The sequence below is a fragment of the Armigeres subalbatus genome, chromosome 1 (genome assembly GCF_024139115.2).
Source record: "Armigeres subalbatus isolate Guangzhou_Male chromosome 1, GZ_Asu_2, whole genome shotgun sequence".
NCBI classification, from domain to species: domain Eukaryota; kingdom Metazoa; phylum Arthropoda; class Insecta; order Diptera; family Culicidae; genus Armigeres; species Armigeres subalbatus.
The window spans coordinates 13,308,701-13,331,015 of record NC_085139.1 but is presented as its reverse complement, the minus strand read 5'-3'; the positions used below and the strand labels follow the sequence as shown (position 1 = coordinate 13,331,015).

Here is a 22,315-nt window from a genome sequence, read left to right as displayed (position 1 = left end):
ATGCCGCGAATACAAAGTGCCCACGCATCATCTTTTCATCCACTTCAAAGCCGCATATGATACAATCGATCGGGACCAGCTATGGCAGCTAATGCACGAACACGGATTTCCGGACAAACTGACACGGTTGATCAAGGCGACGATGGATCGGGTGATGTGGGTAGTTCGAGTTTCAGTGTACAGTTTGCAATAAGTCCGTCCAGCTATTTGGCTTCGCCGACGACATAGACGTTATGGCACGTAAATTTGAGAATATGTAGGAAGCCTACATCATACTGAAGAGGGAAGCTAAGCGTATCAGACTAGTCATCAACATGTCGAAAACGAAGTACATGATAGGAAGAGGTTCAAGAGAAGACAATGTGAGCCACCCACCGCGAGTTTGCATTGGTGGTGACCAAATCGAGGTGGTAGAAGAATTCGAATAGAGTTCGCCGCCGTACCAAACTTTAAATCTACAAAACGCTCATTAGACCGGTAGTGCTCTACGGACACGAGACCTGGACGATGCTCGTGGAGGACCAACGCGCACACTGCGGTGGACCGGGCACGTAGCCAGAATGTCGGACAGTAACCCGGTGAAAATGGTTCTCGACAATGATCCGACGGGCACATGACGGCAGGTGCGCAGCGGGCAAGGTGGATCAATCAGGTGGAAGGACCCTTACGGATCCTCCGTAGACTGCGTGGTTGGCGACGTGTACCCATGGACCGAGCCGAGTGGAGAAGACTCTTTATATACCGCACAGACCACTTCGGCCTTAGTTTGAATAAATTATAATAATAATAATAATGTTCTTCTTTATGGATCAAAAGGTCTGAGTTATCAACAAGAGAGAAAAAATGTTCTTAAGAGCTGAGCAGAATGGATACGTTTGCGTGCGTTTTGACAGTTTTACCAGTAGAAGCATAAGTACTAGAACGCTAGTGGCGTTGTAGTAATTAAAAATATTTTGCCAAAATATGCTTCCACAAGCCTAACTTGTCGGTTTGTTATGCATTATGTTGTAGTGCATATTTTGTTTCATTACCAACATTGGTTTGACACTTGTAGTACCGGTACTTTGGCTGCCAAATCAAAGTGACCTAGATTTTAGTCACGCAAACAGGAGCGACATTAGCAATCTAATACTTATGCATCTACTGTTTTACCATGGGAAAACTTTGTTTAAGAAAATTATTTTGAGCTTTTTAGTGGAATGTCTTCACTTGTCATAAGACGAGTTTGTACAATCCCATTTAATTCCACCACTTAATTGTACCTTGACAGATACGTATTTCGACCTCAACAGTAAGGCCGTCTTCAGTGTCTCGTACTTGACTCGACACTGTCACTTGGGAAAACTGTCAAAACGTACGCAAATGTATCCATTCTGCTCAGCTCTTTACACACATGAATATGCGCCGGAAACTATGCGTTTGGTGTCTGACGCAGGGAATCAATATTCGAGCAACGCCAAACAATATACTCTTTGTCATCAACAGAGTTTGTTACTGACAAACGCACCTAGCGACAAACCTTTATCAGAACCCGAACATAATATGACAAGAATCATTTGCCTTGAATGCTCTGATATTTCCGAAAACACGATGCTAATTTTCTAATCATTGTTCGATTCTCGAATATTTCCATAAAAGCAGAAACTATGATAGCATAAAGCCGAAATTTTCTCTAGAAATAATGCAAAATAGCGAGATGAAACGTTAGCAACAAAATTGTTTTCTTTTTTGTTGCTGACAAAAAAATTCGGATCTTTGTCATTATTTTTTCCGACAAAAACAAAGCTTTGTCGTTGGTTCTCTTTTGTCGCTTGTTTCGCATGCGCATTCCAAAAAAATTGATTCCCTGGTCTGACGATTTGTTTTTGATTAATGGTGTTTTAATTTCAAAGCCTACTTTCCATCTCAACGGCCTAAAAGCTTAAGGTCAAGTTTATGTACAGGATAGGATAAATTATTTGTAAATTAATTTCTAAAGCCCCTAGCCATATTAATATCTCTTGACGTGAACGGATTTCGGTGGCTGTACTGATTTTGGTACCTCAGGTAAGTGATTATATTCCCCAACAAAACATTAGGGGTATACACTTAACGGCGTAGGTTGCTGCGTATCTGATTATAGAAATGTTTCACACTCAATCACTAGGGACATATTTCAAATCGCCTATGAAACATTTCCATAAACAGATACACAGCAACCTACGCCGTTAACTGAATCCCCCTATTGATATGTATAATGAGGGTAATTCACCAACTTTTGTGATTGCGATCGAAAACTTTTGATATTACATAGTCGTCAGCTACTAAGTCGATGTTTAAAAGCATTATTATGGTCACTGATTTAAATCCTATTTATTTTGGGATTTGAATCATATTTATGTTGTTATGTATCATATTATGTTTTAGAAACATATTTAGCAATTTGAGGGGAGAGGTGAGCCAGCCTCAAATAAAGACAAAAAAATTAAGGGGAGAAAAATTGCATATCACTGGCGTTACCGTATTCGATATTTTTACTCAAAAGAACCGGAAATGACTAACGAGCAGCTGGTAAGCATGGTATTGGAGCTGAGCTCATCAAGATGGGCCCGGAAAAGCTGCCCACTTGCCTGTAAAACTGAGTCAGAATCTGGAAAACTGAACAGTTACCGGATGAGTGGAAGGAAGGGGCCATCTACAAGAAAGGCGACAAGCTGGAGTGCGAGAACTTTCGAGCGATTACCATCCTTAATGCCGCCTGCAAAGTGATATCCCAGATCATTCTCCGTCGTCTGTCATCATTAGTGAATCAGTTCGTGGGAAGATATCAAGCCGTTCGACAGCGGACCAGATCTTTACTGTAAAGGCAAATCCTTTTAAAAATGCCGTGAATACCAGGTCCCAACGTACCATCTGTTCATTGATTTCAATGCGCCATACGACAGTATAGACCGCGTAGAGCTATGGAAAATTATGGACGAGAACCAGGGTAGAAATATTTCACAGTCAATGTAGTGAAAAACATGGATCTCAGTATAATCTGGGGTCGCCTTCATCGCCGCCGTAGTGAGTGCGACTGGGTGCAGCCGAAAAATCATTTCCAACACCGACCATTCAATTTCGCATTCAGCCACTCACAAGTCGCTCTGACATGCTGCTCAGTTCGCGCCTTACCGTATGACTGTGAGTGGCCCATTTAAACGCGTGGTGAATTTTTTCAATTTGCTTGGTGAATGTGTACATTTTGCTGTGGTAAATTTCATCTTCGCGGCGCTGTGGGTGATGTGAGTTCTGTTGTTTTCTTTTCTGCCTCTCCGGGAATGTGAGGTTGATTTCAAAGCAGGAAGAAAATAAAAACATGATATAAAAAAGCATCACCTTCATCCAGTGCTGCCGAATATTTGCAAGCCTGACGAGAACAGCTTCCCTGAGAAGCTTACCAGACTGATCAAAGCAACGGTGGATGGTGGGCAAAACTGTGTGATGATTTCGGGCGAACACTCCAGTTCGTTCGAATCACACCGAGGACTAAGACAAGGTGATGGTCTTTCGTGCCTGTTGTTCAACATTGCGCTAGAAGGTGTCATGCGGAGAGCTGGGTGTGACAGCCGGGGTACGATTTTCGACAGTCAATTTTTTTGTTTCGCGGATTACATGGACATTATTTGTTGTTTTAATTGGCTTTTTTCGGTGACAAATAATACCAACTTTGAAATATTTGTCACCAATATTTGTCACCGAACATTCGCAAAGGTGGCAGAACTGTACACCCGCCTGAAACGTGAAGCAACAAAAGTTGGACGGATGGCGAATGCGTCGAAGACAAAGTACATGCTTATGGGTGGAACAGAGCGCGACATGGCCCACCTGAAAAGCAATGTTACGATAGACGGGGATGCCTTCGAGGTGGTCGAGGAATTCGTCTACCTTGGATCCTTGCTAACGACTGATAATATTGTTAGTCGTGAAATACGAAGGCTATACGAATACGAATATGGGATCCAGAAGAATCTGCGGTCAAAAAAGATTCACCACCGCACCAAATGTGTCATGTACACGACGCGGATAAGACCGGTAGTCCTCTATGGACATGAAACATGGACATTGGACAATGCTCGAGGAGGACTTGCAAGCACTATATTTGAAATTGAATTCTGACGAGTTCTACCTTAACAACATTAATGAACTATCACAAGACGAGTTTATTGCTTTACAGCTAGAGGTGTGCGCCTGTCCGAAATTCAGCGGCGGTGGCGTTTGTCAGAATTTTGGTCAGCGGCGTGGATCGGCGTGGCCATTTTTTTATTACGTATCTTTAAGATTTTCTTTTCTTTTTTTCGAGATATTTACAAGACAATAACGGAAGAATCTTTTGAATTTCGCCAGAAAATCTGATGAACTTTTCTAAACATTTTTTTAAGTTTTCCAAAATATTCATTTGGATATTTTTTTGATTTTCCACGAGACCTATACTATGATGTTTCGAGAATTCTTTGGAATAACCAACAGAAGCTCTTTGGTATTAAAAAACCAACTTAATTCACCGAGTGGTGACACTGCCTTTCTCGCATTTAGCCAAGACACCAACCTTATATGGCGCTTACATAGTTCGATTCCATTTTTACATTTTTATAACTTTTAAACGCAATGGTCAATCGTTATCAAATTCAATAGTGATCAACTAGGATTTGTCCCCCGTCGAATGCAACTTGTTGCGAGAAAATCGGTTAAGAATTACTATATGAAAAAGTGGCTAATGTTTTTCGGTTTTCGTGTGCACACACACACACACATACACACGGACAGACAGACATTTGGTCAGCTCGACGAGCTGAGTCGTTTGGTATATAACATCATGGGTCTCCGAGACTTCTATAAAAAGTTCGATTTTGGAGTGAAATGATAGCCTTTCGGTGCAACTTTGTTGTACGAGAAAGGCAAAAATGTTCGGAAGTTCAGCAGGAAATTCGTTGGAATTTACATAAGAAAATCTTCAGAATTTTCACTAGAAATTGTTCCAAATTTTTACAGAAAAATGTTCGAAATTGTATTTTTCGAAATCTACACAGAATATTCTTCATAATTGTAGAAGAGCGCGGTTGGTAGAATGGGTGTTTTAATGTTGGCTTGCTCAGTCTAGAATCATTAGGACGGCTAGTTTGGTATAGCATAGCGAGAATTGCCGAGGAAGATTGTTCAAAATGTAGATTTCAGATTTTTGAAGGAATTTCTCTGGATTTCTACGAGAAATTCTTGGTTCAGTAGACGTTCGATAACTGCAATTCGATTACACTTCTATTGCATTGCAGTTATCGAACGGTATTCGCTAATTGAAACGTAAACATGTTGCAAAAAAAAGCAAAACAAATTATTCGGTCAAATTACCAGTTCGGCCGAATGTTCCTTTTTGGCTGTATGTCACTTTCGGCCAAACCATTGTCGACCTGATAACAGTTTCAGACAAACGTTCAGTTTGGCTCGGCTAAAGCTTAAAAACCATTGTCGGCTCTAGTCTAATCGTCCTAATTAATCTAGATTGAGAAAGTCAACGTAGAAGCATCCCTTCTACCAGTCACAAGCTCCTACAATTATGAAGGATTTTCTGTGTAAATTTCGAAGAATATTTTCCTGTAGAAATTTGGAACAACTTCCCGTGAAAATTCTGAAGAGATTCTCATGTAAAATCTTAAAAATTTTCCGCTGAAATTTCAAAGAGCTCCTCTTGGTAATTCCAAAGAATTCTCAATACTTCAACGTTGTTCCCGTGGAAAATGTAAAAATAATTTTCAAATAAATTTTCTGCAAAAACTTAAAGAATTTTTTAGGGGTGTTGATCCGATTTTTCTGGCGAAATCCAAAATATTCTTCCGTTAATGTCTTGAAAATAACCAAAATGGGCTGCAACCGAACGACACTTTTGGCCAAATGTCATTTCGGTCAAAGGGCAAATTTGGCCAACCGATTTTTTCAGCCAAATGAATTACTCGACCAAATGACAAAGGCCAAATAACTTTAAGCTATCCAGCTTTCCACGCTAGCCATAATGGCGACTGCTATAATTAAATCTGACATTAACTGCTTCCGACGCTGAATTGCAATCGACGCTGGAATTGTGTAACTAAGCAACCAGTTTTACCTTGTTTGTTTACAGTGGGAGGAAAAATCTGTTGACAAGAAAAAACTGGCGAAATAGAACTACAATCTCAATAGAAACTATAGTATAACTATAGAACTCCTAAAACAAGCAACAGAAAGCCAATATGGCAGTTAAAATAAGGTACACTGGGGGAAGTGGAAAAAGGGGGTAAGTGTAAAAATCGACTCGAAAAATTGGAATTGTACGTACTTTACAGTTTTTACTACATCATAACATTATGCAACAATATACTTTGATGCTCACACTAATACTAGGGGTATTCACTAAACGGCGTAGGTTGCTACGTATCTGATTATAGAAATGTTTCACACTCAATCACTAGGGACATATTTCAAATCGCCTATGAAACATTTCCATAAACAGATACACAGCAACCTACGCCGTTAACTGAATCCCCCTACTATGTTGAAATTTGTATAGAGATGAGTGACGTTTAGCGCTCGCACACTAATGTGCCATTCGTCATGTGTAAAAACATGTTTGTTTTCCTTCTGCTCGTAACCTCAAAAATGATCGGGTCATCACAATGATTTCAAAAGAGTCAAAAAATATATGGAAATATACTCATTTTTACCCAATCTTTGCTGAGTTGCACCATCTAGGAGTGTTTGTTTTCCTTTTATCGCCACTCACACATTCGGACGTGAGAATCTCAATAATACATACACTAACACGGTTAACGCTAGAACTGTAATTTTAGGTTTCGCGAACAGTTGATTTTTGCATTCATAAAATCAACTCTTATTTACACCAATTGTTCTTTTTTCAAGTGAATTTATATCACAGGTGACCATTTTAATACAATTAAACTAATCCCATTCAATTGGTAGTGGTTTATACCAAGAAAGCAAATAATTTAAAGATTTTACACTTACCCCAGGTGCCAAACACTGCGGGGGAAGTGGATAATGTTCTAATAACGTAATTTTTTTCTTCCCTCCAGGGTTTATTTCGATAGCTGTGAATCTTAATATGTTCCTTCTTTGTTATCATTGTGATTCCAGTGATGATTGGACTCATATAAAAGGGAAAATGCCTGATAAATCCACCTATCGGTATTGATGCCTTTCACATGTTCTACATTTGAAAAAAATGTTTAAGAAAGTTGAAAATAGCACTTATAGGTGAATATATTGTATAATTCACATTAATTTTTATTCATAACAATTTTCGCCGTTGAATGCATTTTTTTTGCGAACAAATTGGGACAAGTGCTTAAGAATAGCTGATAATTTTGTACGTGCATTGCGCACACACGTACATACAAACACGCACATACAGACATCATCTCAATTCGTTAAACCAAGTTGATTAGTTTATAACTATGTCCCATTTTTCCTTTAAAAAGTTCATCTTTGGGGCGAACATATAGATTTTACATTCACTAATGTCGAATTCGTTTTTAAACCTGGGTCAGTGCCAACCCGAACCCTGAATAAAAAAACATTTTCAGTTCCATCTGTCATTGGATATGTTGGTGTGCGTAGCATCGTGTTTGTTTTGATTCGAAACATATGATCCAGGATATCCAGTGCACTGGCAGTGCGTTGGCGTTGACTAATCAGATCATGATAAATAAATATGTGCGTGAACTGCGGATAGCAGAATTTACTTTTAGGTTGATATAAACAGGGAAACTGGAATTCATCTCATGGCTCCCGTCTCATTCATCCCGTCAAAAACAAAGCAATGGAAAGGAATTTGGATTGTTTAAATATTATTTTTGTGATTTTTCTCAGCAGTGAGCACGCATGTTGACAAAAAGAGGCGACGAAATTGGTGCTGCATTTCTTTGTTTCCCGATGAGATGAATATATGTTCAGTGAGATGGAGATCGAAACAGTTCCCCTATTTAATTATATTCAATAATCCGTGTACATTTTGACACCAAGAATTCCGTATTTTCCGTATTTCAGTAAATTCATCTATTTCTGCAAAAGATTTCTTTTCGGAGAACACTCAGAAGCATGTAATAAAAAGTCTCCAGGATTCGCTAATTTGTTTTTCCTCGCTATCTCTCCTGATAAAGGTAGCCTCAAACCTCGGGGAAATTTTCCGCCGGATTTTAGGCCCGGTGCATTTTCAATTTTCAAGAATCTCGTGGAGAAATTGCTCAAGGTACTTCCAGGGGAATTTGTGTATTCTTGAAGGATTCCCTGAAAGAATTATATTGTAGGAATTTCCAAATTAATTCCTGGAGCAACTTCCAGAGAAAATCCTGGAACAGTATTCAAAGATATTCCTAGAAGAGTTTTCAAAGGAATTCATCTCGAAAGGATCCCTTGGAAAAAATATGGAGGAATGCCAGAAAGATATCGCCTAAAATTCAAGAAAGAATTACTGGCATAATTTCTGAAGTTTCTGGCAGAATTCCCGAAGAAAATTCTGAAACGCACGAAAGAGCTTTTGGAAAAATTTCAAAAGAAATTCTGCTTAAGAGGTTATTCTATTGGGTATTCCTCAAATATATTTTTCTGACAATTCTTAGCGGATTTTGTGAACGAGTTTCAAAGGGAATTCCCAAACTACATAATTCCATCCACCGACCTAATTTAGGACACCATCTGTGAGGAAAACCTGAATGAACTTATGTATCACAAAATTCCCGAAAAAAGATTTTCAACGCGCATTTTATTTTAATAAACAGTTTCGTTTCTCCCTTCTGCTGCCTTCTGCCTTCTCCCTTCTGTTTATTCCGCCCAGTCCCACCCACCCACGTGGTTTTGACATTTGTAATACAGTTGTATTGGTGAACCCGGTGCGAAACCGTGAAACAACACAGTGTGAACCCGGCAGCTTTGGGGTTGGAACTAGTGCGAACCTAGTTCCAACCTGAGTGAATAAAAAAAACACTTTGACTGCACTTAGGCTGGAACTGGTTCCAACCTAGGTTGTAACTTTTTAAAAACAAATTCGACGTAAGTGTTCGAGAAGGCATAACCAGCCCTCCCCTAGCTATTACGAGAATTTTATGAGGATCTATTCCGTTAAGGTAATGAAATTATTCCACAAAAGATACTCAGAGCAATTATCGTATTGATTTTAGTTATATGTAACTACTCATCACTATTGATGGTCGAGGTAACATGGGTTTTCCACTTACCCCATCCCACTAGGGTAAGTGGAAAAATAACTCCTTATTTTAAAATCTATTTCCATAAATTTCAAGCGACCAAAATGGTATGAATTACCGCACAGTTGGTGCAAAATGGACTGTTTTTGATAGCCCATTTTGATTGAACGCATTTAGATCATTTAAAGTGGTTTTACACTAATTCAAACATGCATTATCGATTTTTCCTTTTCCACTTCCCCCAGTGTACCTTACATGTAATTTAGGGATCATCTAGCATTAGCAATATAAGGACCATCACGAAAGCATTTTATTTTATTTTTAGTTTTATTTTCCTAACGATGAGTATCAGCGGAAAATTGACCGTTAGGAACTCAACATGGCTAATGACGAGCTGCCCACGGATAGATCGCAAGCTGACCCTTGTTAGAGTAGGATGAGGTAACAGAGGATCCTAATATGTGGCCGCCTCGGTCTCAGCTTCTAAATAATTTTCTAGTTTTTTTGTTTTCCCTCAGAAGCCCAGCCAATAAGTGTCTAAACTCTAACGGCTACCAGTGCTTTCTCATGTGGTTTTCCGATTCCGTTAAATTCGGAGTATGAATAGCTCAAAAAATTACCAGGACATTCTAGCACATTCACTAGTCCACTCTCAAGTCCACTTATCTCTGGCTTTCTTCAGGTCACGATGTAAGCATATCTTTTCGATGCCAGCGAATGTTGAAGAGCTTGTTGTAGTCTTTATTAATCCCTTATCTATGTGTCATTCTTCTTCCGCTCCCACGACGGGCTAGCTGGATTCAGGGGTGCGAATTCTCAATCTCAGTGACTGAAATTTGTTGGATATTGATACCATTCCCTCTTCACACTCACTTTCTAGCAGTGAAAACTGAAAATGGTTAGCAGCAACAATCAAAGATAAAGTAAACAAAAGACCTCTCTTCTCATTGCACACGCATCCCGCACTGACAGTCTATTCAGTTCACTCGCTGCTGTGTGAATGCGACGGCCCTATATAAATGCATGGGTGAATACTATCACTTGAAAGACAATGACAGGAAATTTGTGCCGAATGATCATCAGCTTCAGCCCGCTGTTGGCAAACCGAGTTTGCTAAGCTACTCCTCCTGTGTCGTTCTGACTGAAAGGCACCGTCATAGGCAAAGAGGAGCAGAGAAAAATACAAAACAAAAGAATCACACTCAGCAGGCATTGTTGATAAATTGCACCACTGAGCTGGATACGGCAATTCAATTCTCAAGACGATAAGGATGCAAGTTATCGTGTAGTCCAAGTAGAAGTGTTAATGTGTTAAGCTAACTTATAAATAAACGTGCAGAAGAGTTGAGAAACACAACTAATAACATTATCTTTCATTTATTAGTATGTACTATTCTTTGCAAGGTTAATTCTTGTGACCTGAGAGAGAGAAGCCAGCTCACTGACAGATCGTTTATTTACTATGACTTCTTCTTCTTTATTTGTGTGGAAACCGTTGAAACTCGACAAATCGAAGTAACATTTTATAACGTCGGAAGCAACATTTTTCACTCCAATAAAAACTTGTTTGAATTAGCTGATTTTAATGGTTATGAACTTCCTAACGTGGAACAAAACCGATTTCTCATAATACGGGATCATTCACATGGATAATTACGGGTTCAATTCACTGTAGAAAATAAAAGAAAAGTTACAAACATAAATTGCCAAATAAATAATTTTGGTTACGACCATTTGAAGTTGCATAGCAGTGTTTACTTTTTCGGTTCGCAGTGACTGGATCGCGGTGACATTAGGATGAATGTAAATAAAGCGAGCTGTCTTCTCTCTCTCAGCTTGTGACATCTTGTTACCAGTTAGAAGACTGGTGACTACATCGGCAATCTCTATCTTTGGTTTATTGACTCTATTTTAGCATTCTTGTTGGTACAAGAAGAATTAATTTAAAGTTAAGGTAGATTCTGAATGTTTGTCAAAAATCATCGTAAAGCATTGTTTGCCGTTAATTAAACTCAATGTGCAGTCAAATGCACATTCTAGCTTCTCCGAGCGTGACTTAAGTATTACTTAAGTGACTTGTATGTAAAAGAAACTAAAAACTAGCTAACATTCGTTCTTACTCATTAGGAAATGCCAAGAAATTTGCTTCGACAAATCAGCACAGTTGGGTGTTTATGTTCAAACTCCTTTTATCGTATCCCCTCGGAAAAATTAGGATCCGAGTGCAAAACCTAAACTAAAATAAGGTATTTGCGTCGAGTGCAAAAACTAAACTGAAATGGGTTGCGTTACAAGCTGAACAAGAAGAACTTGTACTTTGACTAATTCTTGCGTTTGAATGCCGAATTGTTTTTCTTCCACCTAAAACATAAAAGAGATGAATATGATTCGTCAAAATTTGATCAAGAAATTGATTCTTATTATCGTTTGTTACGAGAATTGAATATTCCCCAGTTTTTTTTTTCTATTTTGTGCTGGCTCAAGTAACACTAAATAAATATTTTAAGATAGTTGCTAAGACACAACCACCGTTAGGAGCGCCGAAAGCAGTTAAGCGTCGGAAGCAGTTACTGTCAAATTTATTTGCAGCAGCCGCCATTATGGCGAACGTGGAAAGCTGGATATTAGTCTTTTACCAAATCGTCTATTCGGTCGAGCGACATATGCGGCCAAACGACTATCATCTTTGTGGTCTTCGGCCAAATGGCTTTCTGATCATTTTCCGTATAAAAATTCAACGAGAAATTCTTCGCACGAGTTTTTTTTCTTAGTTTTTACGGAGAGTTTTTCAAAATTTCAACAAGAAATTGTACAGAATTTAACTTTACGCGAAGCGAACACCACGAAAAAGACGGAAAAGGATTTAGCCCGTAGGCAATTAAACACAAGACACGTTTCGTTTTTAAGCAAATATAATTCGCGTGTTAACTTTACAAAATACTGAACGGAAGTGAGAAAAAGTTGTTCGCGCATAGGCGCATTCGGTTTTCGTGTGTTAGGTTGGCAATAGCCCACTGCTAGAACGATGGTTGGTTGAAAGAACCAAGAATGATGAGAAAATAGAGGTGCGATTCTTTCCTACGCAATTCTGATACACATAGTTAAGTTTGCCATTTAAGGTGTTTTTTATGAGATATTGCGAAAAAAGATTCGGCTGCCAGTGAGACTTGAACCAACACTATTCCATCAAGTACACGAACTTATTACCAATTATACAATAGCTGCCTTTGCGAGAATTTGTTCCATAGCCAGCTAAAATCAGTCAATTTCCCGTATCCATCGAATTTGAAATGTTGCCAAAGCAGATTCGATGGATACGGGAAATTTACTGATATCTTATCGTTATTAGATGGTTATGGACCAACTTGTCGCAATATCTCATAAAAAACACCTTCAATGGCAAACTTAACTATGTGTATCAAAATTGAACATCTTTTCCAAAAAAAAATTTCGGTAGTATCAACGTGATTTTCAACGGTGGCGTGGTGCGGCGGCGCACACCTCTATTTACAATTTGGTCCTCAACTGTAAGGGTATCTTCAGTATCTCGTCCTTTACTCGACTCGACTCAAGTTAATTGAAGTGGCGGCGCACAGGTCTAGGTAACACACGACCCCATATTCTCCTTGGCATTGTGGACGTTACCGATATTGTCGGGTTTGACCGACGTCCTAAGCAAAAGAAAGGCTTTCGACCGGTTCACAAGGTCACGTGGGTCTCTCGTGACGGACTTACAGAAAATCAAAACGACCACATATGCGCAAACACTAGAGGTAATAAACTATAAAGAAGATTGTCGCTATAGTCACTGGCGAAACATCTTTTGCTGGCGAGGATAGGGCACTAAATGTCAACGAAGGAAAAATCAGTACGTTTTGACAGATAGGTACCCAACATGTTTGGGAACGATAACAAAGGGAACCGCAGCGACAATCGTCCTCTATAGTTTACTACCTCTATTGCGTAAACCCAAAATGGAAACGAAGCTATCTTGATGTACGAAATATGTAGTTCCGATATCGCGTCTGATAATCAATAAAAACGCCTGTGCATTGAGCATCAGCAGGAGGAGAGAGCTGGACGACGGGTCAACATACTCCGACTGAAAGATGAACTGAAGACTCGTGCTGCAGATATTCCGGGATCAGGCAGCGTAGAATAATTATGGAATGCCATCAAGAACGCCTTGATTAGCACCAGCAAGATAGAGGAGCGAAAAGAAGCCAATAGGGGAACAAAAGCGCTTCAACGATACTCTGGAGATGATGTAACGCTCATATCGACGAAGGAGGGAATGCCGCAGCGACCGGGGACATTCCTGTGAAAGACGCGACTGGTCAGATACTTATCGACCCAACTGACCACCTGAAACGCTGTTTCGAGCACTTCAAACAACTTTTCCATGCCAGCCATGCACCACCACCTCGGCATGAACTGCCTTGGGGACGGCATATTACGATTATAATTAATTGTTAGGAAAATAATTAAACTTATTTAGTGGAATGTCTTCACCTGTCATAAGACGAGTTTATTACTATTTCATTTAGCACCACCATGTTGTGATCTTTACAGATACGTATTTCGACCTTAACTGTAAGGCCGTCTTCCGCATCTCGTATTTGATTCGACTAGTACGAGTGAAGTACGAGACACTGAAGATGGCCTTACAGTTGAAGTCGAAATACGAGTCTATAAGACTTACAACGTGGTGGAATTAAATGCGTCAAAGCTTTTATTATACGCCCCATTATTCGTCTAGTTAGTAGGGGAACAGACGGCTTTGGCAGGTTTTGTTCTATTATTGGCAGGGGGGTTTTTGTCGACCGAATTTTATGACATTTGGCCACAATATTCTTTGATATGCAAAGCATGTTTGGGCCAAATTTGAGCATAATCAGTCATAAAAAAAACCCTTCCAATAATAGAACAAAACCTGCCAAAGCCGTCAGTCCCCCTATTAAGAAATCACGATAGGCCTGTGATCAAAAAACTCAAAATCATTACAATATAATCAGTTTTCTTTTTATTATAAACCTTTCTCTATCTTTACATTGGCATTTCTTTGATAAAGTTTAGTTCGAATTTCACAAGAAGCGTGCTATTTACAAGATGGTTCCTAATCTTAAACGACTAATAGGCCACGACGGCCACCATCACTACAGCTCAACCTGTCGCTGAATCCAATCGATGTAGGAAGAGATCCGGGTGTAAACTCCGGGGAAGTTTGACACTCCGCAGGTACGAGGCCCGAACGAGACTAGACCGAGCAACACGAAGCGATCCCGGCTGGAAATGGCTTCATTCATAAGAGGGCCGCCCGAGTCGCCCTGGCAGGCGTCCATGTTCTCCTGCCCCTGGACGCACATTTGGCTACCCGAAACGATGATCGGGTTGCGGGAGTTGACGCTGTAACGAGCATATGATGTGGCGCACTGCGCCGTGTCAACGATCGGAAGACGGAGCCACTGTAGGGTCGGGCTTGGGGAGTTGCTTCCTAAAACAAAGTCATGAGTTAGAACAGGTGCTAATATTGGAAAATTTATCGTTTAATTACGGTTGCTGGTAGATCCCCATCCGGCAATAATACCCGTTTTTCCCGTTAGGTTTCTGCCGTAGCTGGAGTACTGGTCCATCGGAAGGCACAGTGGACTTAAAATGTTGAAGATTTCAGTTGCCTGCTGCAGCTTCACCACCGCAATATCGTTAGCGTACTTTGGAGTATCATAGTTTTGATGCGGCATCAGGCGCTCGATCGCAAAATCCTGAAAGCGTGAATTGCATCTGTTGTCCGTTACTGAATTGCACTCAAGATCGCCCAATCGTACGTTGACTCTACAAAATAAAATCAATTAGTTACCATGAGTTAGGATTGGTTTTCATAACCGCGAAACTGTATCTAAATTCATTTTATTGGCCCTTTCAACAAGAATGGAAGTAGATAAAGTAATGAAGCAATAGAAACGACATTGATGACAATGCTGTTCAAATAAGATTGCAATCCAAACCGCTCTTGGGTAGACGTTAGGCAAAGCAACAGCGATTTCAACAATACTTATTCTCACAATCGTCTTAATGCTAATTTCCAGCTTCATTCATTTCATAACTGCACCTCGGTTATTTCCTCATTACCTTATCTTCTCTGTTTCACTCTTAGTAGTAAAATTCTTATCGAAAATAACCAACAGAATCAATTTCGATTTCGGTTTATTGCTACATTAGTTTTTGGAATGTTTGACTACTCACAACTGTAGCTCATCGATCAAGTTTGTCACACAATGGGCAACAGTGATCACATGTCGGTTGGTAATCAATGAACCTGCGCAACGATATGTTATGCGACCGGAAGCTGTAGAAAGAAAAAAACAGTCATTAATGGCTAATACTATTCAATCATCCATCAACACTATTTGCCATACTTCGATTGCGATACGCCAACCGTGCTATCCAGGGAAACTGTCCGGGTATCTCCGTTTCACCACCAATAATCCGAGTGTTGACAGACAACCCACACAACGCATCGTTGATCACCGGTGGTGAAACGGGGCTCACTAAGGAAGCATTTGGATCGATAATTGGATTACTAGTAATCGGCGTAATTGCGGTTCTAGTGCCGCTAAGCACTAGGCGTCTAGGGGTCATTGTTGTAGTCGAGGTTGTCGTCGTAGGTCTTCGACGAACAGCCGGAGCAACATATACTTTCGTTGTCGGTCTGTCAAACTCGTCTGCAGAAGAGATCACCGGTGGACAGTTTTTCATTGTTTCTGGGTCTTCGAATGAAGTAACGAAGTTATTTCTGGCAGAGTTCCGATTGCTGGATCCGAACCGATTGCGATCGTTTTTCAAATACTTGAAGTTGTTTGGTTCGTCGAACGAGTTTCGTTGATCCCCAAATCCAAGTCCCGCTTGTGGTCGTGCGTCGACATCGTCTGATAGCCATGTATCATCCAGAGGGCAGCAGATGTTAGGTTCCCGATCCGTATTATAGCCACAAGTTAGTCGCTTCAACTTTGAATTAAAATTACTATAACTGGACTTTGGTGTTCTTAGCATTTCCAAAATCTTTGGACAGTGGCGCAGTTTTACACATTCACAGTTGATTGACAGCGCCCGCAGAGCGTATGATGCAGCCAGTTCCGAGTCTGGTTCTTCATGATCGAAGTGGTGTACAAAATAGTGATCGAGAAGGGTTGTCCCTCCACTGTCGTCATCCTCAAGTGGCTTCCATGGTTCCGTCAAAACTGTAAATAGCAAAAAAAATACTAGGTTAGATTTATTGATTTATATCGAAAGTGAGAGCACAATCAGTTTCACGCGCTACTTCATTCTACATATGTGTGCCGACACAGCCGGCATTTGAAAATGGAAACCAACGACGATGATCAATGATGGCAAATTTGGTTTGGAATTGTTACATGGAAGTCAGACAGTCAGTCAATGTAGCCGGTTAGGTTACCGCCTGGCCTAGTCACCGATATGCCGGATTATACTCGCTGATGCATAAACTACCGGTTCTGAGGCATATCTGACGTCACAGTTGCTCCAGCGAACCCACAGTAGGCGTTGGATTTAGCTGCGAGCAAAAACCAGCAACGTAAACGGGAGGCTACGCGTGATAGCGCAAACAGCACGTGGCGCAGCTGGCCATGGTCAAGTTCAAGATCACAAATTGGATAAATCCTATCGCACATTGGCTAACCAAAAGCGAATGCCGGGTAAAGAATGATCGCGATCAAAATTTTTGCGCTCTACCGTGAGATACTGAAATTAAAACGATTTAATACGCTTAAGCTGTGAACATTTTCATGTTTCTTTTCGGCATAAACTGTCGCTGCTAACCGACATCAATGGATACTGTCGAGTGTATCAGACAGGTGAACGGATAGAGACCATACACGAAAGGAGCGCAAAAACTGCTGAAGGAAAGCTTCCAACTGATCGTTTTCAAGGACGACTACGTCATACGTTGTGTTTCTTTTTTGACTTCTGGTGAAATGTTCGCATTTGCGACCGTAGGCCGGCCTATCTACAGGTTGAAGATGATCATCGTTCGTTATTGAACGGTGTTTTTTGGGTGCACTTGAGCTGCTGAAAACTCGTTGATATTCAACGAGTTTAGCAGCGATCAGTGTTTGCAATCGGTACGTGTCGGTTAGATCTAATCGAATTGAAAAAGCGGATTTTGCACTGGTGTGATCTATAGCGGTACCGGCCTGGGCGGCTTATGGTTTTACGATATGGGCTTATGTAATTTCCTTTCGACGCGACACTGAAAAACTGGGTCAAATTGGTTTGCAGAAGTTGACTTTTTGGTGTTTTTGCATTATATTTTGAAATTAATTGGATTAAGAGTTTCCCTCTATCTGTGAGCTAAATTTACTAACAAGCTACGGACCGTTGATTCACCCTTGAATTCAGCGTGTGATGGAACCGAACTAATGTGCCTAAAGAATAGATTTTAGATTTGTAAGTTTTCCCTTAATCTTGATTTTGTACATTTAAAGGTCATTTGTCTCATGGCTCTCATAATCATTCTATCTAACACCAAACACGAGCAACGCAGGGTATGTTTTGTAAGTTCTTTATACATTGTTGTGTGTTTTTTTTATCTATTCTCGCAACAAAAGCAAGGAACAAATTCATCGATTCTATTAGCTAACAAACATGAAAAAAATAAATAAGCTGATCTTTAGAAGCATGTGATATTGTGAAAATCGTACAACTCGTGTCAATCCCAGTTCATATTACTCCCTACAAAATTATGTTAAATAACATGCATGAAAGAAATCACCATTGCTCTCTCCTGTAAAAGCACTTTCTTTCAAATCTTAGTGTTAGAATTTTCAAAAGTGGACTGTACAGGACGTGGTTCTTTGGATGATGTGGAAGCAGACCTGTTGGGATTATTTTAGACAGAATACCCCCTTGCCTCAACAAGACAATAAAACCATGTCTTACTTTCACTGGTTTTGTTGTCCATTCGCTGCGAACTTTTAGCTCCATTAAGAGTTCTCTGGACCATCTGCTTCAAAAGTGTTCTGACAAATATCTGAGAATGATAATCTTACTAGAGATATCCCGAAGGGCTGTATATGCTATAGCAATGAAGTTTCGAGCATCTGCACTCATAACAGGTAGGACATCCTGGCTTAAGAGTGTTGGATTTATCCTCCAACTTGTAGCAAATAGTTTCTAAATTGCCTTTCTCGTACAACATAATTGAATTAAGATCTTTCGAATTCGATTCTTTGAATACATGCGTGTTAGTGCAGTTTGCTGTGAATGGCACAGCTAACCCGAATCAATCAAAGATATCTTCAGCTGATTCTTTGTTTTCAGTTCTTTGAATCTGTTGCAATTACTATTTGAAAAGAAATTCTCCTTAATTGGTTGATTGCATTTAAAATTTCCTTCGCTATACCCTGCTTCAATAATGTTGAAGTAGGGCATAACAACAAAGTCTACGTTTTTCATGAAATTTAGGTACTTGTGTCTTACTGAGATGTTCATTGAAGGGTACTAGCGGGAGGTTAGAAATGTGCTCGTTAACTTGTTAGTTTGCTTCTTGGGCAGTCTAATTTCCTGTAACGTTATGCAGTGTTTGCACGTTCGAAAAACACATTTCTGACATACCAGCATGCGTTATTTAAATCATGGTCAATTCTTCTAAAATCTGTTTGACTAGTTTAGTGTTGACCGTGTCTCAATCAAACTGCAGCTTAGGCAAAAGTTCTGAATTACCTTCGGCTTCGGGTGTCCCAATGCAATGTTATTTTAAGGTGAATACGGAATCCAAAACTAAAAGTACTCGCGTTTTCAAGGGCACGCCACTCAATACGGAAGCATCGCACAACTGTCATTTTAATTATTTCAGCTTTGCTGCATCGCAGCATGCATGAAATAATAAAAATGACAGTTGTGCGTTGCTTCCGTATTGCATATTGTGTCCTTGAAAATGCGCGTGCATTCAGGTTTGGAGTCCGTAAGGATTCCCAACAAACATTCACTAGTTGAACTAACATCAGTGTGATGATTCAATTCAGCGCTGTGTTGAATTATGTCTGTACTATTTCTTATCACAACTTCTGTTCACGCTTTGTTCACACAATTTTGGCGAAGTTATACAACTACAATATCTCATTTTGAAAAACAACTTTATTAACTAATTCGTTAAACCTTTAATAAGCATTTTACTAAGCCTCAATTCAGCTACATGTGAATTCTTCGAAAATAATAACACATAGAAGGTAACAACATTAAGATCTCCAATGAACGTATTTTAAAGCAATTGCTATTTTCATATAACCATTTTTAAATTTTCCTAAATCAGGTCTCGAACTGCTGTCATTTGATCATCTGCCGGTAACGTTGTCATCCGCGCCATCCTTGATTTGTTAGATATGGCTCACTCAATGCATAACATAAATAAACTTATTGCTGAATATGAATCATAATTGGACTTTTATTCAATAAGTCGATCTGTCAAACTACAGTTTGTTAATAACTGTACAAGATTTTTATTTCAACCATTGTTCAGCCAGTCATAACCATCGCACACTAGGAAAAACACGTAAAAATAATGTCGATAAACGATAAAATAAAATCCGTCCCCAATGCTATTTATGAATTTATGAAAATAAACGGTTGCGATATGATTATTAAATGCTAAGATTATTCCAATTTCATCAACATCCATGCGATAATATTGGGATTCCAAACATCAAAGATTCAATAATTTTCCGACGTTATTCAACGGCGTTATGTCCGGCTTTTAGTAAGTTTAGTTGCGCATGAATGCATGATTTTTTCATTGCTTCAGCAGTTTTGTTCGTTCCGACAGCTTCATAAATCACGAATATAAAAAGCATGTCTTGAAAGTAATTCATTATTTTCCTATAAATCAAATTTTCCAGATCTAGAATCCAGATTTTCTTTCAAACTGAAAAGCATAATGTTTTTTACCACTGTGCGATAGATCAGATAAATGTGAAATCCAATGGCTAAGAAGGACAACGGTTAAGAAGGATGTCTAATGCTTGCTTATTAACTTACTATTCAAATTCAATTCGACCACCCTTTCAGAGCATCACATCATAGTCGAAGAGAGAACTTTAAAAATCATCTGAAATGTGATGAAACGAAAACGTTAGTTCGACTTCAAATAAAGGTAGTAAACAAATAAATAGGCCATGTCGAATATTAGTTAGATTAAATGCTGAAATGAAATCTGTCTAGCGAATTATTCAGCATTCATTTTATGCAGCTACGAAGATCACAAATAAACAATAATTCAACCTAGATGCTTATTTATAGCTTGCCGTTGTTTGTTGGGTTGCCCTTAAGAGATTTTTGCAGATCAAATCTTCGTATCCAAAGGCTGAGATTTCGGCATTTTGCATTAAGTCCCAGCTTCTGAGGGGGAGGGTCCATTTTTCATCCGTTTCCATCAACCCTTTCATGTCCTATCCTATTTTTTCCTTTTTTCCTTTCCATCAGGTAAATGATGAGAAAGGCAATGGAGGGGCGAGGAACGAATGTCCACGAATGTTGGAGCCAACTTTCTGATACCAGATAGGTATAGTTTACATTTTGCGTTTCCTGTCCAACTCTCAGATGAAAATAGAAAATCGAGTTCTTTCTTCCTATCTAACTGTTTCTGAACTCACAGAAGCAGTGCAGTACATTATAAGTAGAAGCCATTCACAACTAAGAACTTTTGAATGAGAGGCAAACGACCACAATCCTCGACTCTTTTTGCTTTTCTCGTACATCGAAGTTGTACCGAAAGGCTATCATTTCACTCCGAAAACAAACTTTTTATAGAAGCTTTGGAGACCCATAGTGTTATATACCATTCGACTCAGCTCGACGAGCTGATCAAATGTCGGTCTGTCCGTGTGTATGTATGTGTGTATGTTTGTGTGCATGTGTGTGCACAAAAGCTAAGAAAATCATTAGACAACTTTTCATATAGTAATCCTTAACCGATTTCCTCGCAACAAGTTTCATTCGACAGAGGGCAAAGGCTAGTTGATCACCTTTGAATCGAAAAAACGATCGACAGTTGCATTTAAAAGTTATGAAGAAAATAATACATCGAACCATATCCACCATATAAGATTGGTGTCTTGGCTAAATGCGAGAAAGGCAGTATCACCACTCGGTGAATTAAGTTGGGATTTTTTTATTTAAACTTTACACTTTGTCCACCGCACTAGATCACAGTTTTCGCAGAGTTGCAACTGGCATACTATTGCTTAAATGAGTCCCCAACTCAGTCACGCTCGATCACGATCGAATGCAAATTTGCGATGCTATTAGAGAGCATCGACCTGGCCAGGTTTCCATTCAGGAACCGTTGACCTTTCCCTTTTGGCTAAGCCCACTCTAACCAAGGGGTGCTTGGTGGCCTTGTGTCACTGCTTCTGCCTCATAAGCAGGAGATTAAGGGTTTGATCCCTGGCCCTTTCTAATTTCCTATTAGATAATTTCATTAATCATATAACTCAATCTCTTTGCAAATCAAATTCTCATTGCTAGCCAGTATGATTCTAAATATAGAATTGTTATAAAAAGCTGCCTGTTACTTAGTAGCAGTAAATAAAATGTAAAAATAGATTGGTATTCATTTGTACCCGCATACGAATGCTATATACGGTCGCTACGCTCGTGCAGGCCTCATACAAGTAAGAATGTGTGAGGTTGATGTGCGGGTAGCGATGGTGTGGTAGACGTGTGCGTGGTATTAGAATCCAATAGCATTCAAATTCTAATTGTAAAAATGAATCCCATTAGAATTCACTTTAATACTTTCTCATTACTCTAGTACTTCTAATTCTCATTCATATATTCCTATCCCATAGATCGCATCACTTACCAAAGTGAATCCAGATAATATATCCCTTCATACTAACACAATATCCTATCCTAAGACTATCGTGGAGATGCAGAGGTATACTCGGTCTCTAGTAGCAACGAGAGTTGAACTAATAATCCTTCCTTCCCTTGATGACCGTAAGGACGTGGCCGGCGCCGTAATTGACTTAGTAAAAATGCATTGAATTTCCGAAATTTGCACATTGAGAATGATAGCTAAACCCAAGCTCCAT

The 22,315-nt window shown here is 39.5% G+C and overlaps 1 protein-coding gene across 1 annotated transcript in view; it reads right to left on the bottom strand.

Annotated features, from left to right (window-relative positions):
* Positions 1 to 14,217: 14,217 nt before the first annotated feature.
* LOC134221946 (CLIP domain-containing serine protease B9) overlaps positions 14,218 to 22,315 on the bottom strand; it is a 37,115-nt gene continuing 29,017 nt past the window's right edge. The window contains exons 2-5 of the mRNA XM_062701114.1: positions 15,626 to 16,447; positions 15,453 to 15,555; positions 14,764 to 15,041; positions 14,218 to 14,703 (exon numbers count right to left, since the gene is read on the bottom strand). Of these exons, the coding sequence (XP_062557098.1) occupies positions 14,366 to 14,703; positions 14,764 to 15,041; positions 15,453 to 15,555; positions 15,626 to 16,447 (1,541 nt within the window). The 3' untranslated portion in view covers positions 14,218 to 14,365. The remainder of the gene's footprint in view (positions 14,704 to 14,763; positions 15,042 to 15,452; positions 15,556 to 15,625; positions 16,448 to 22,315) is intronic.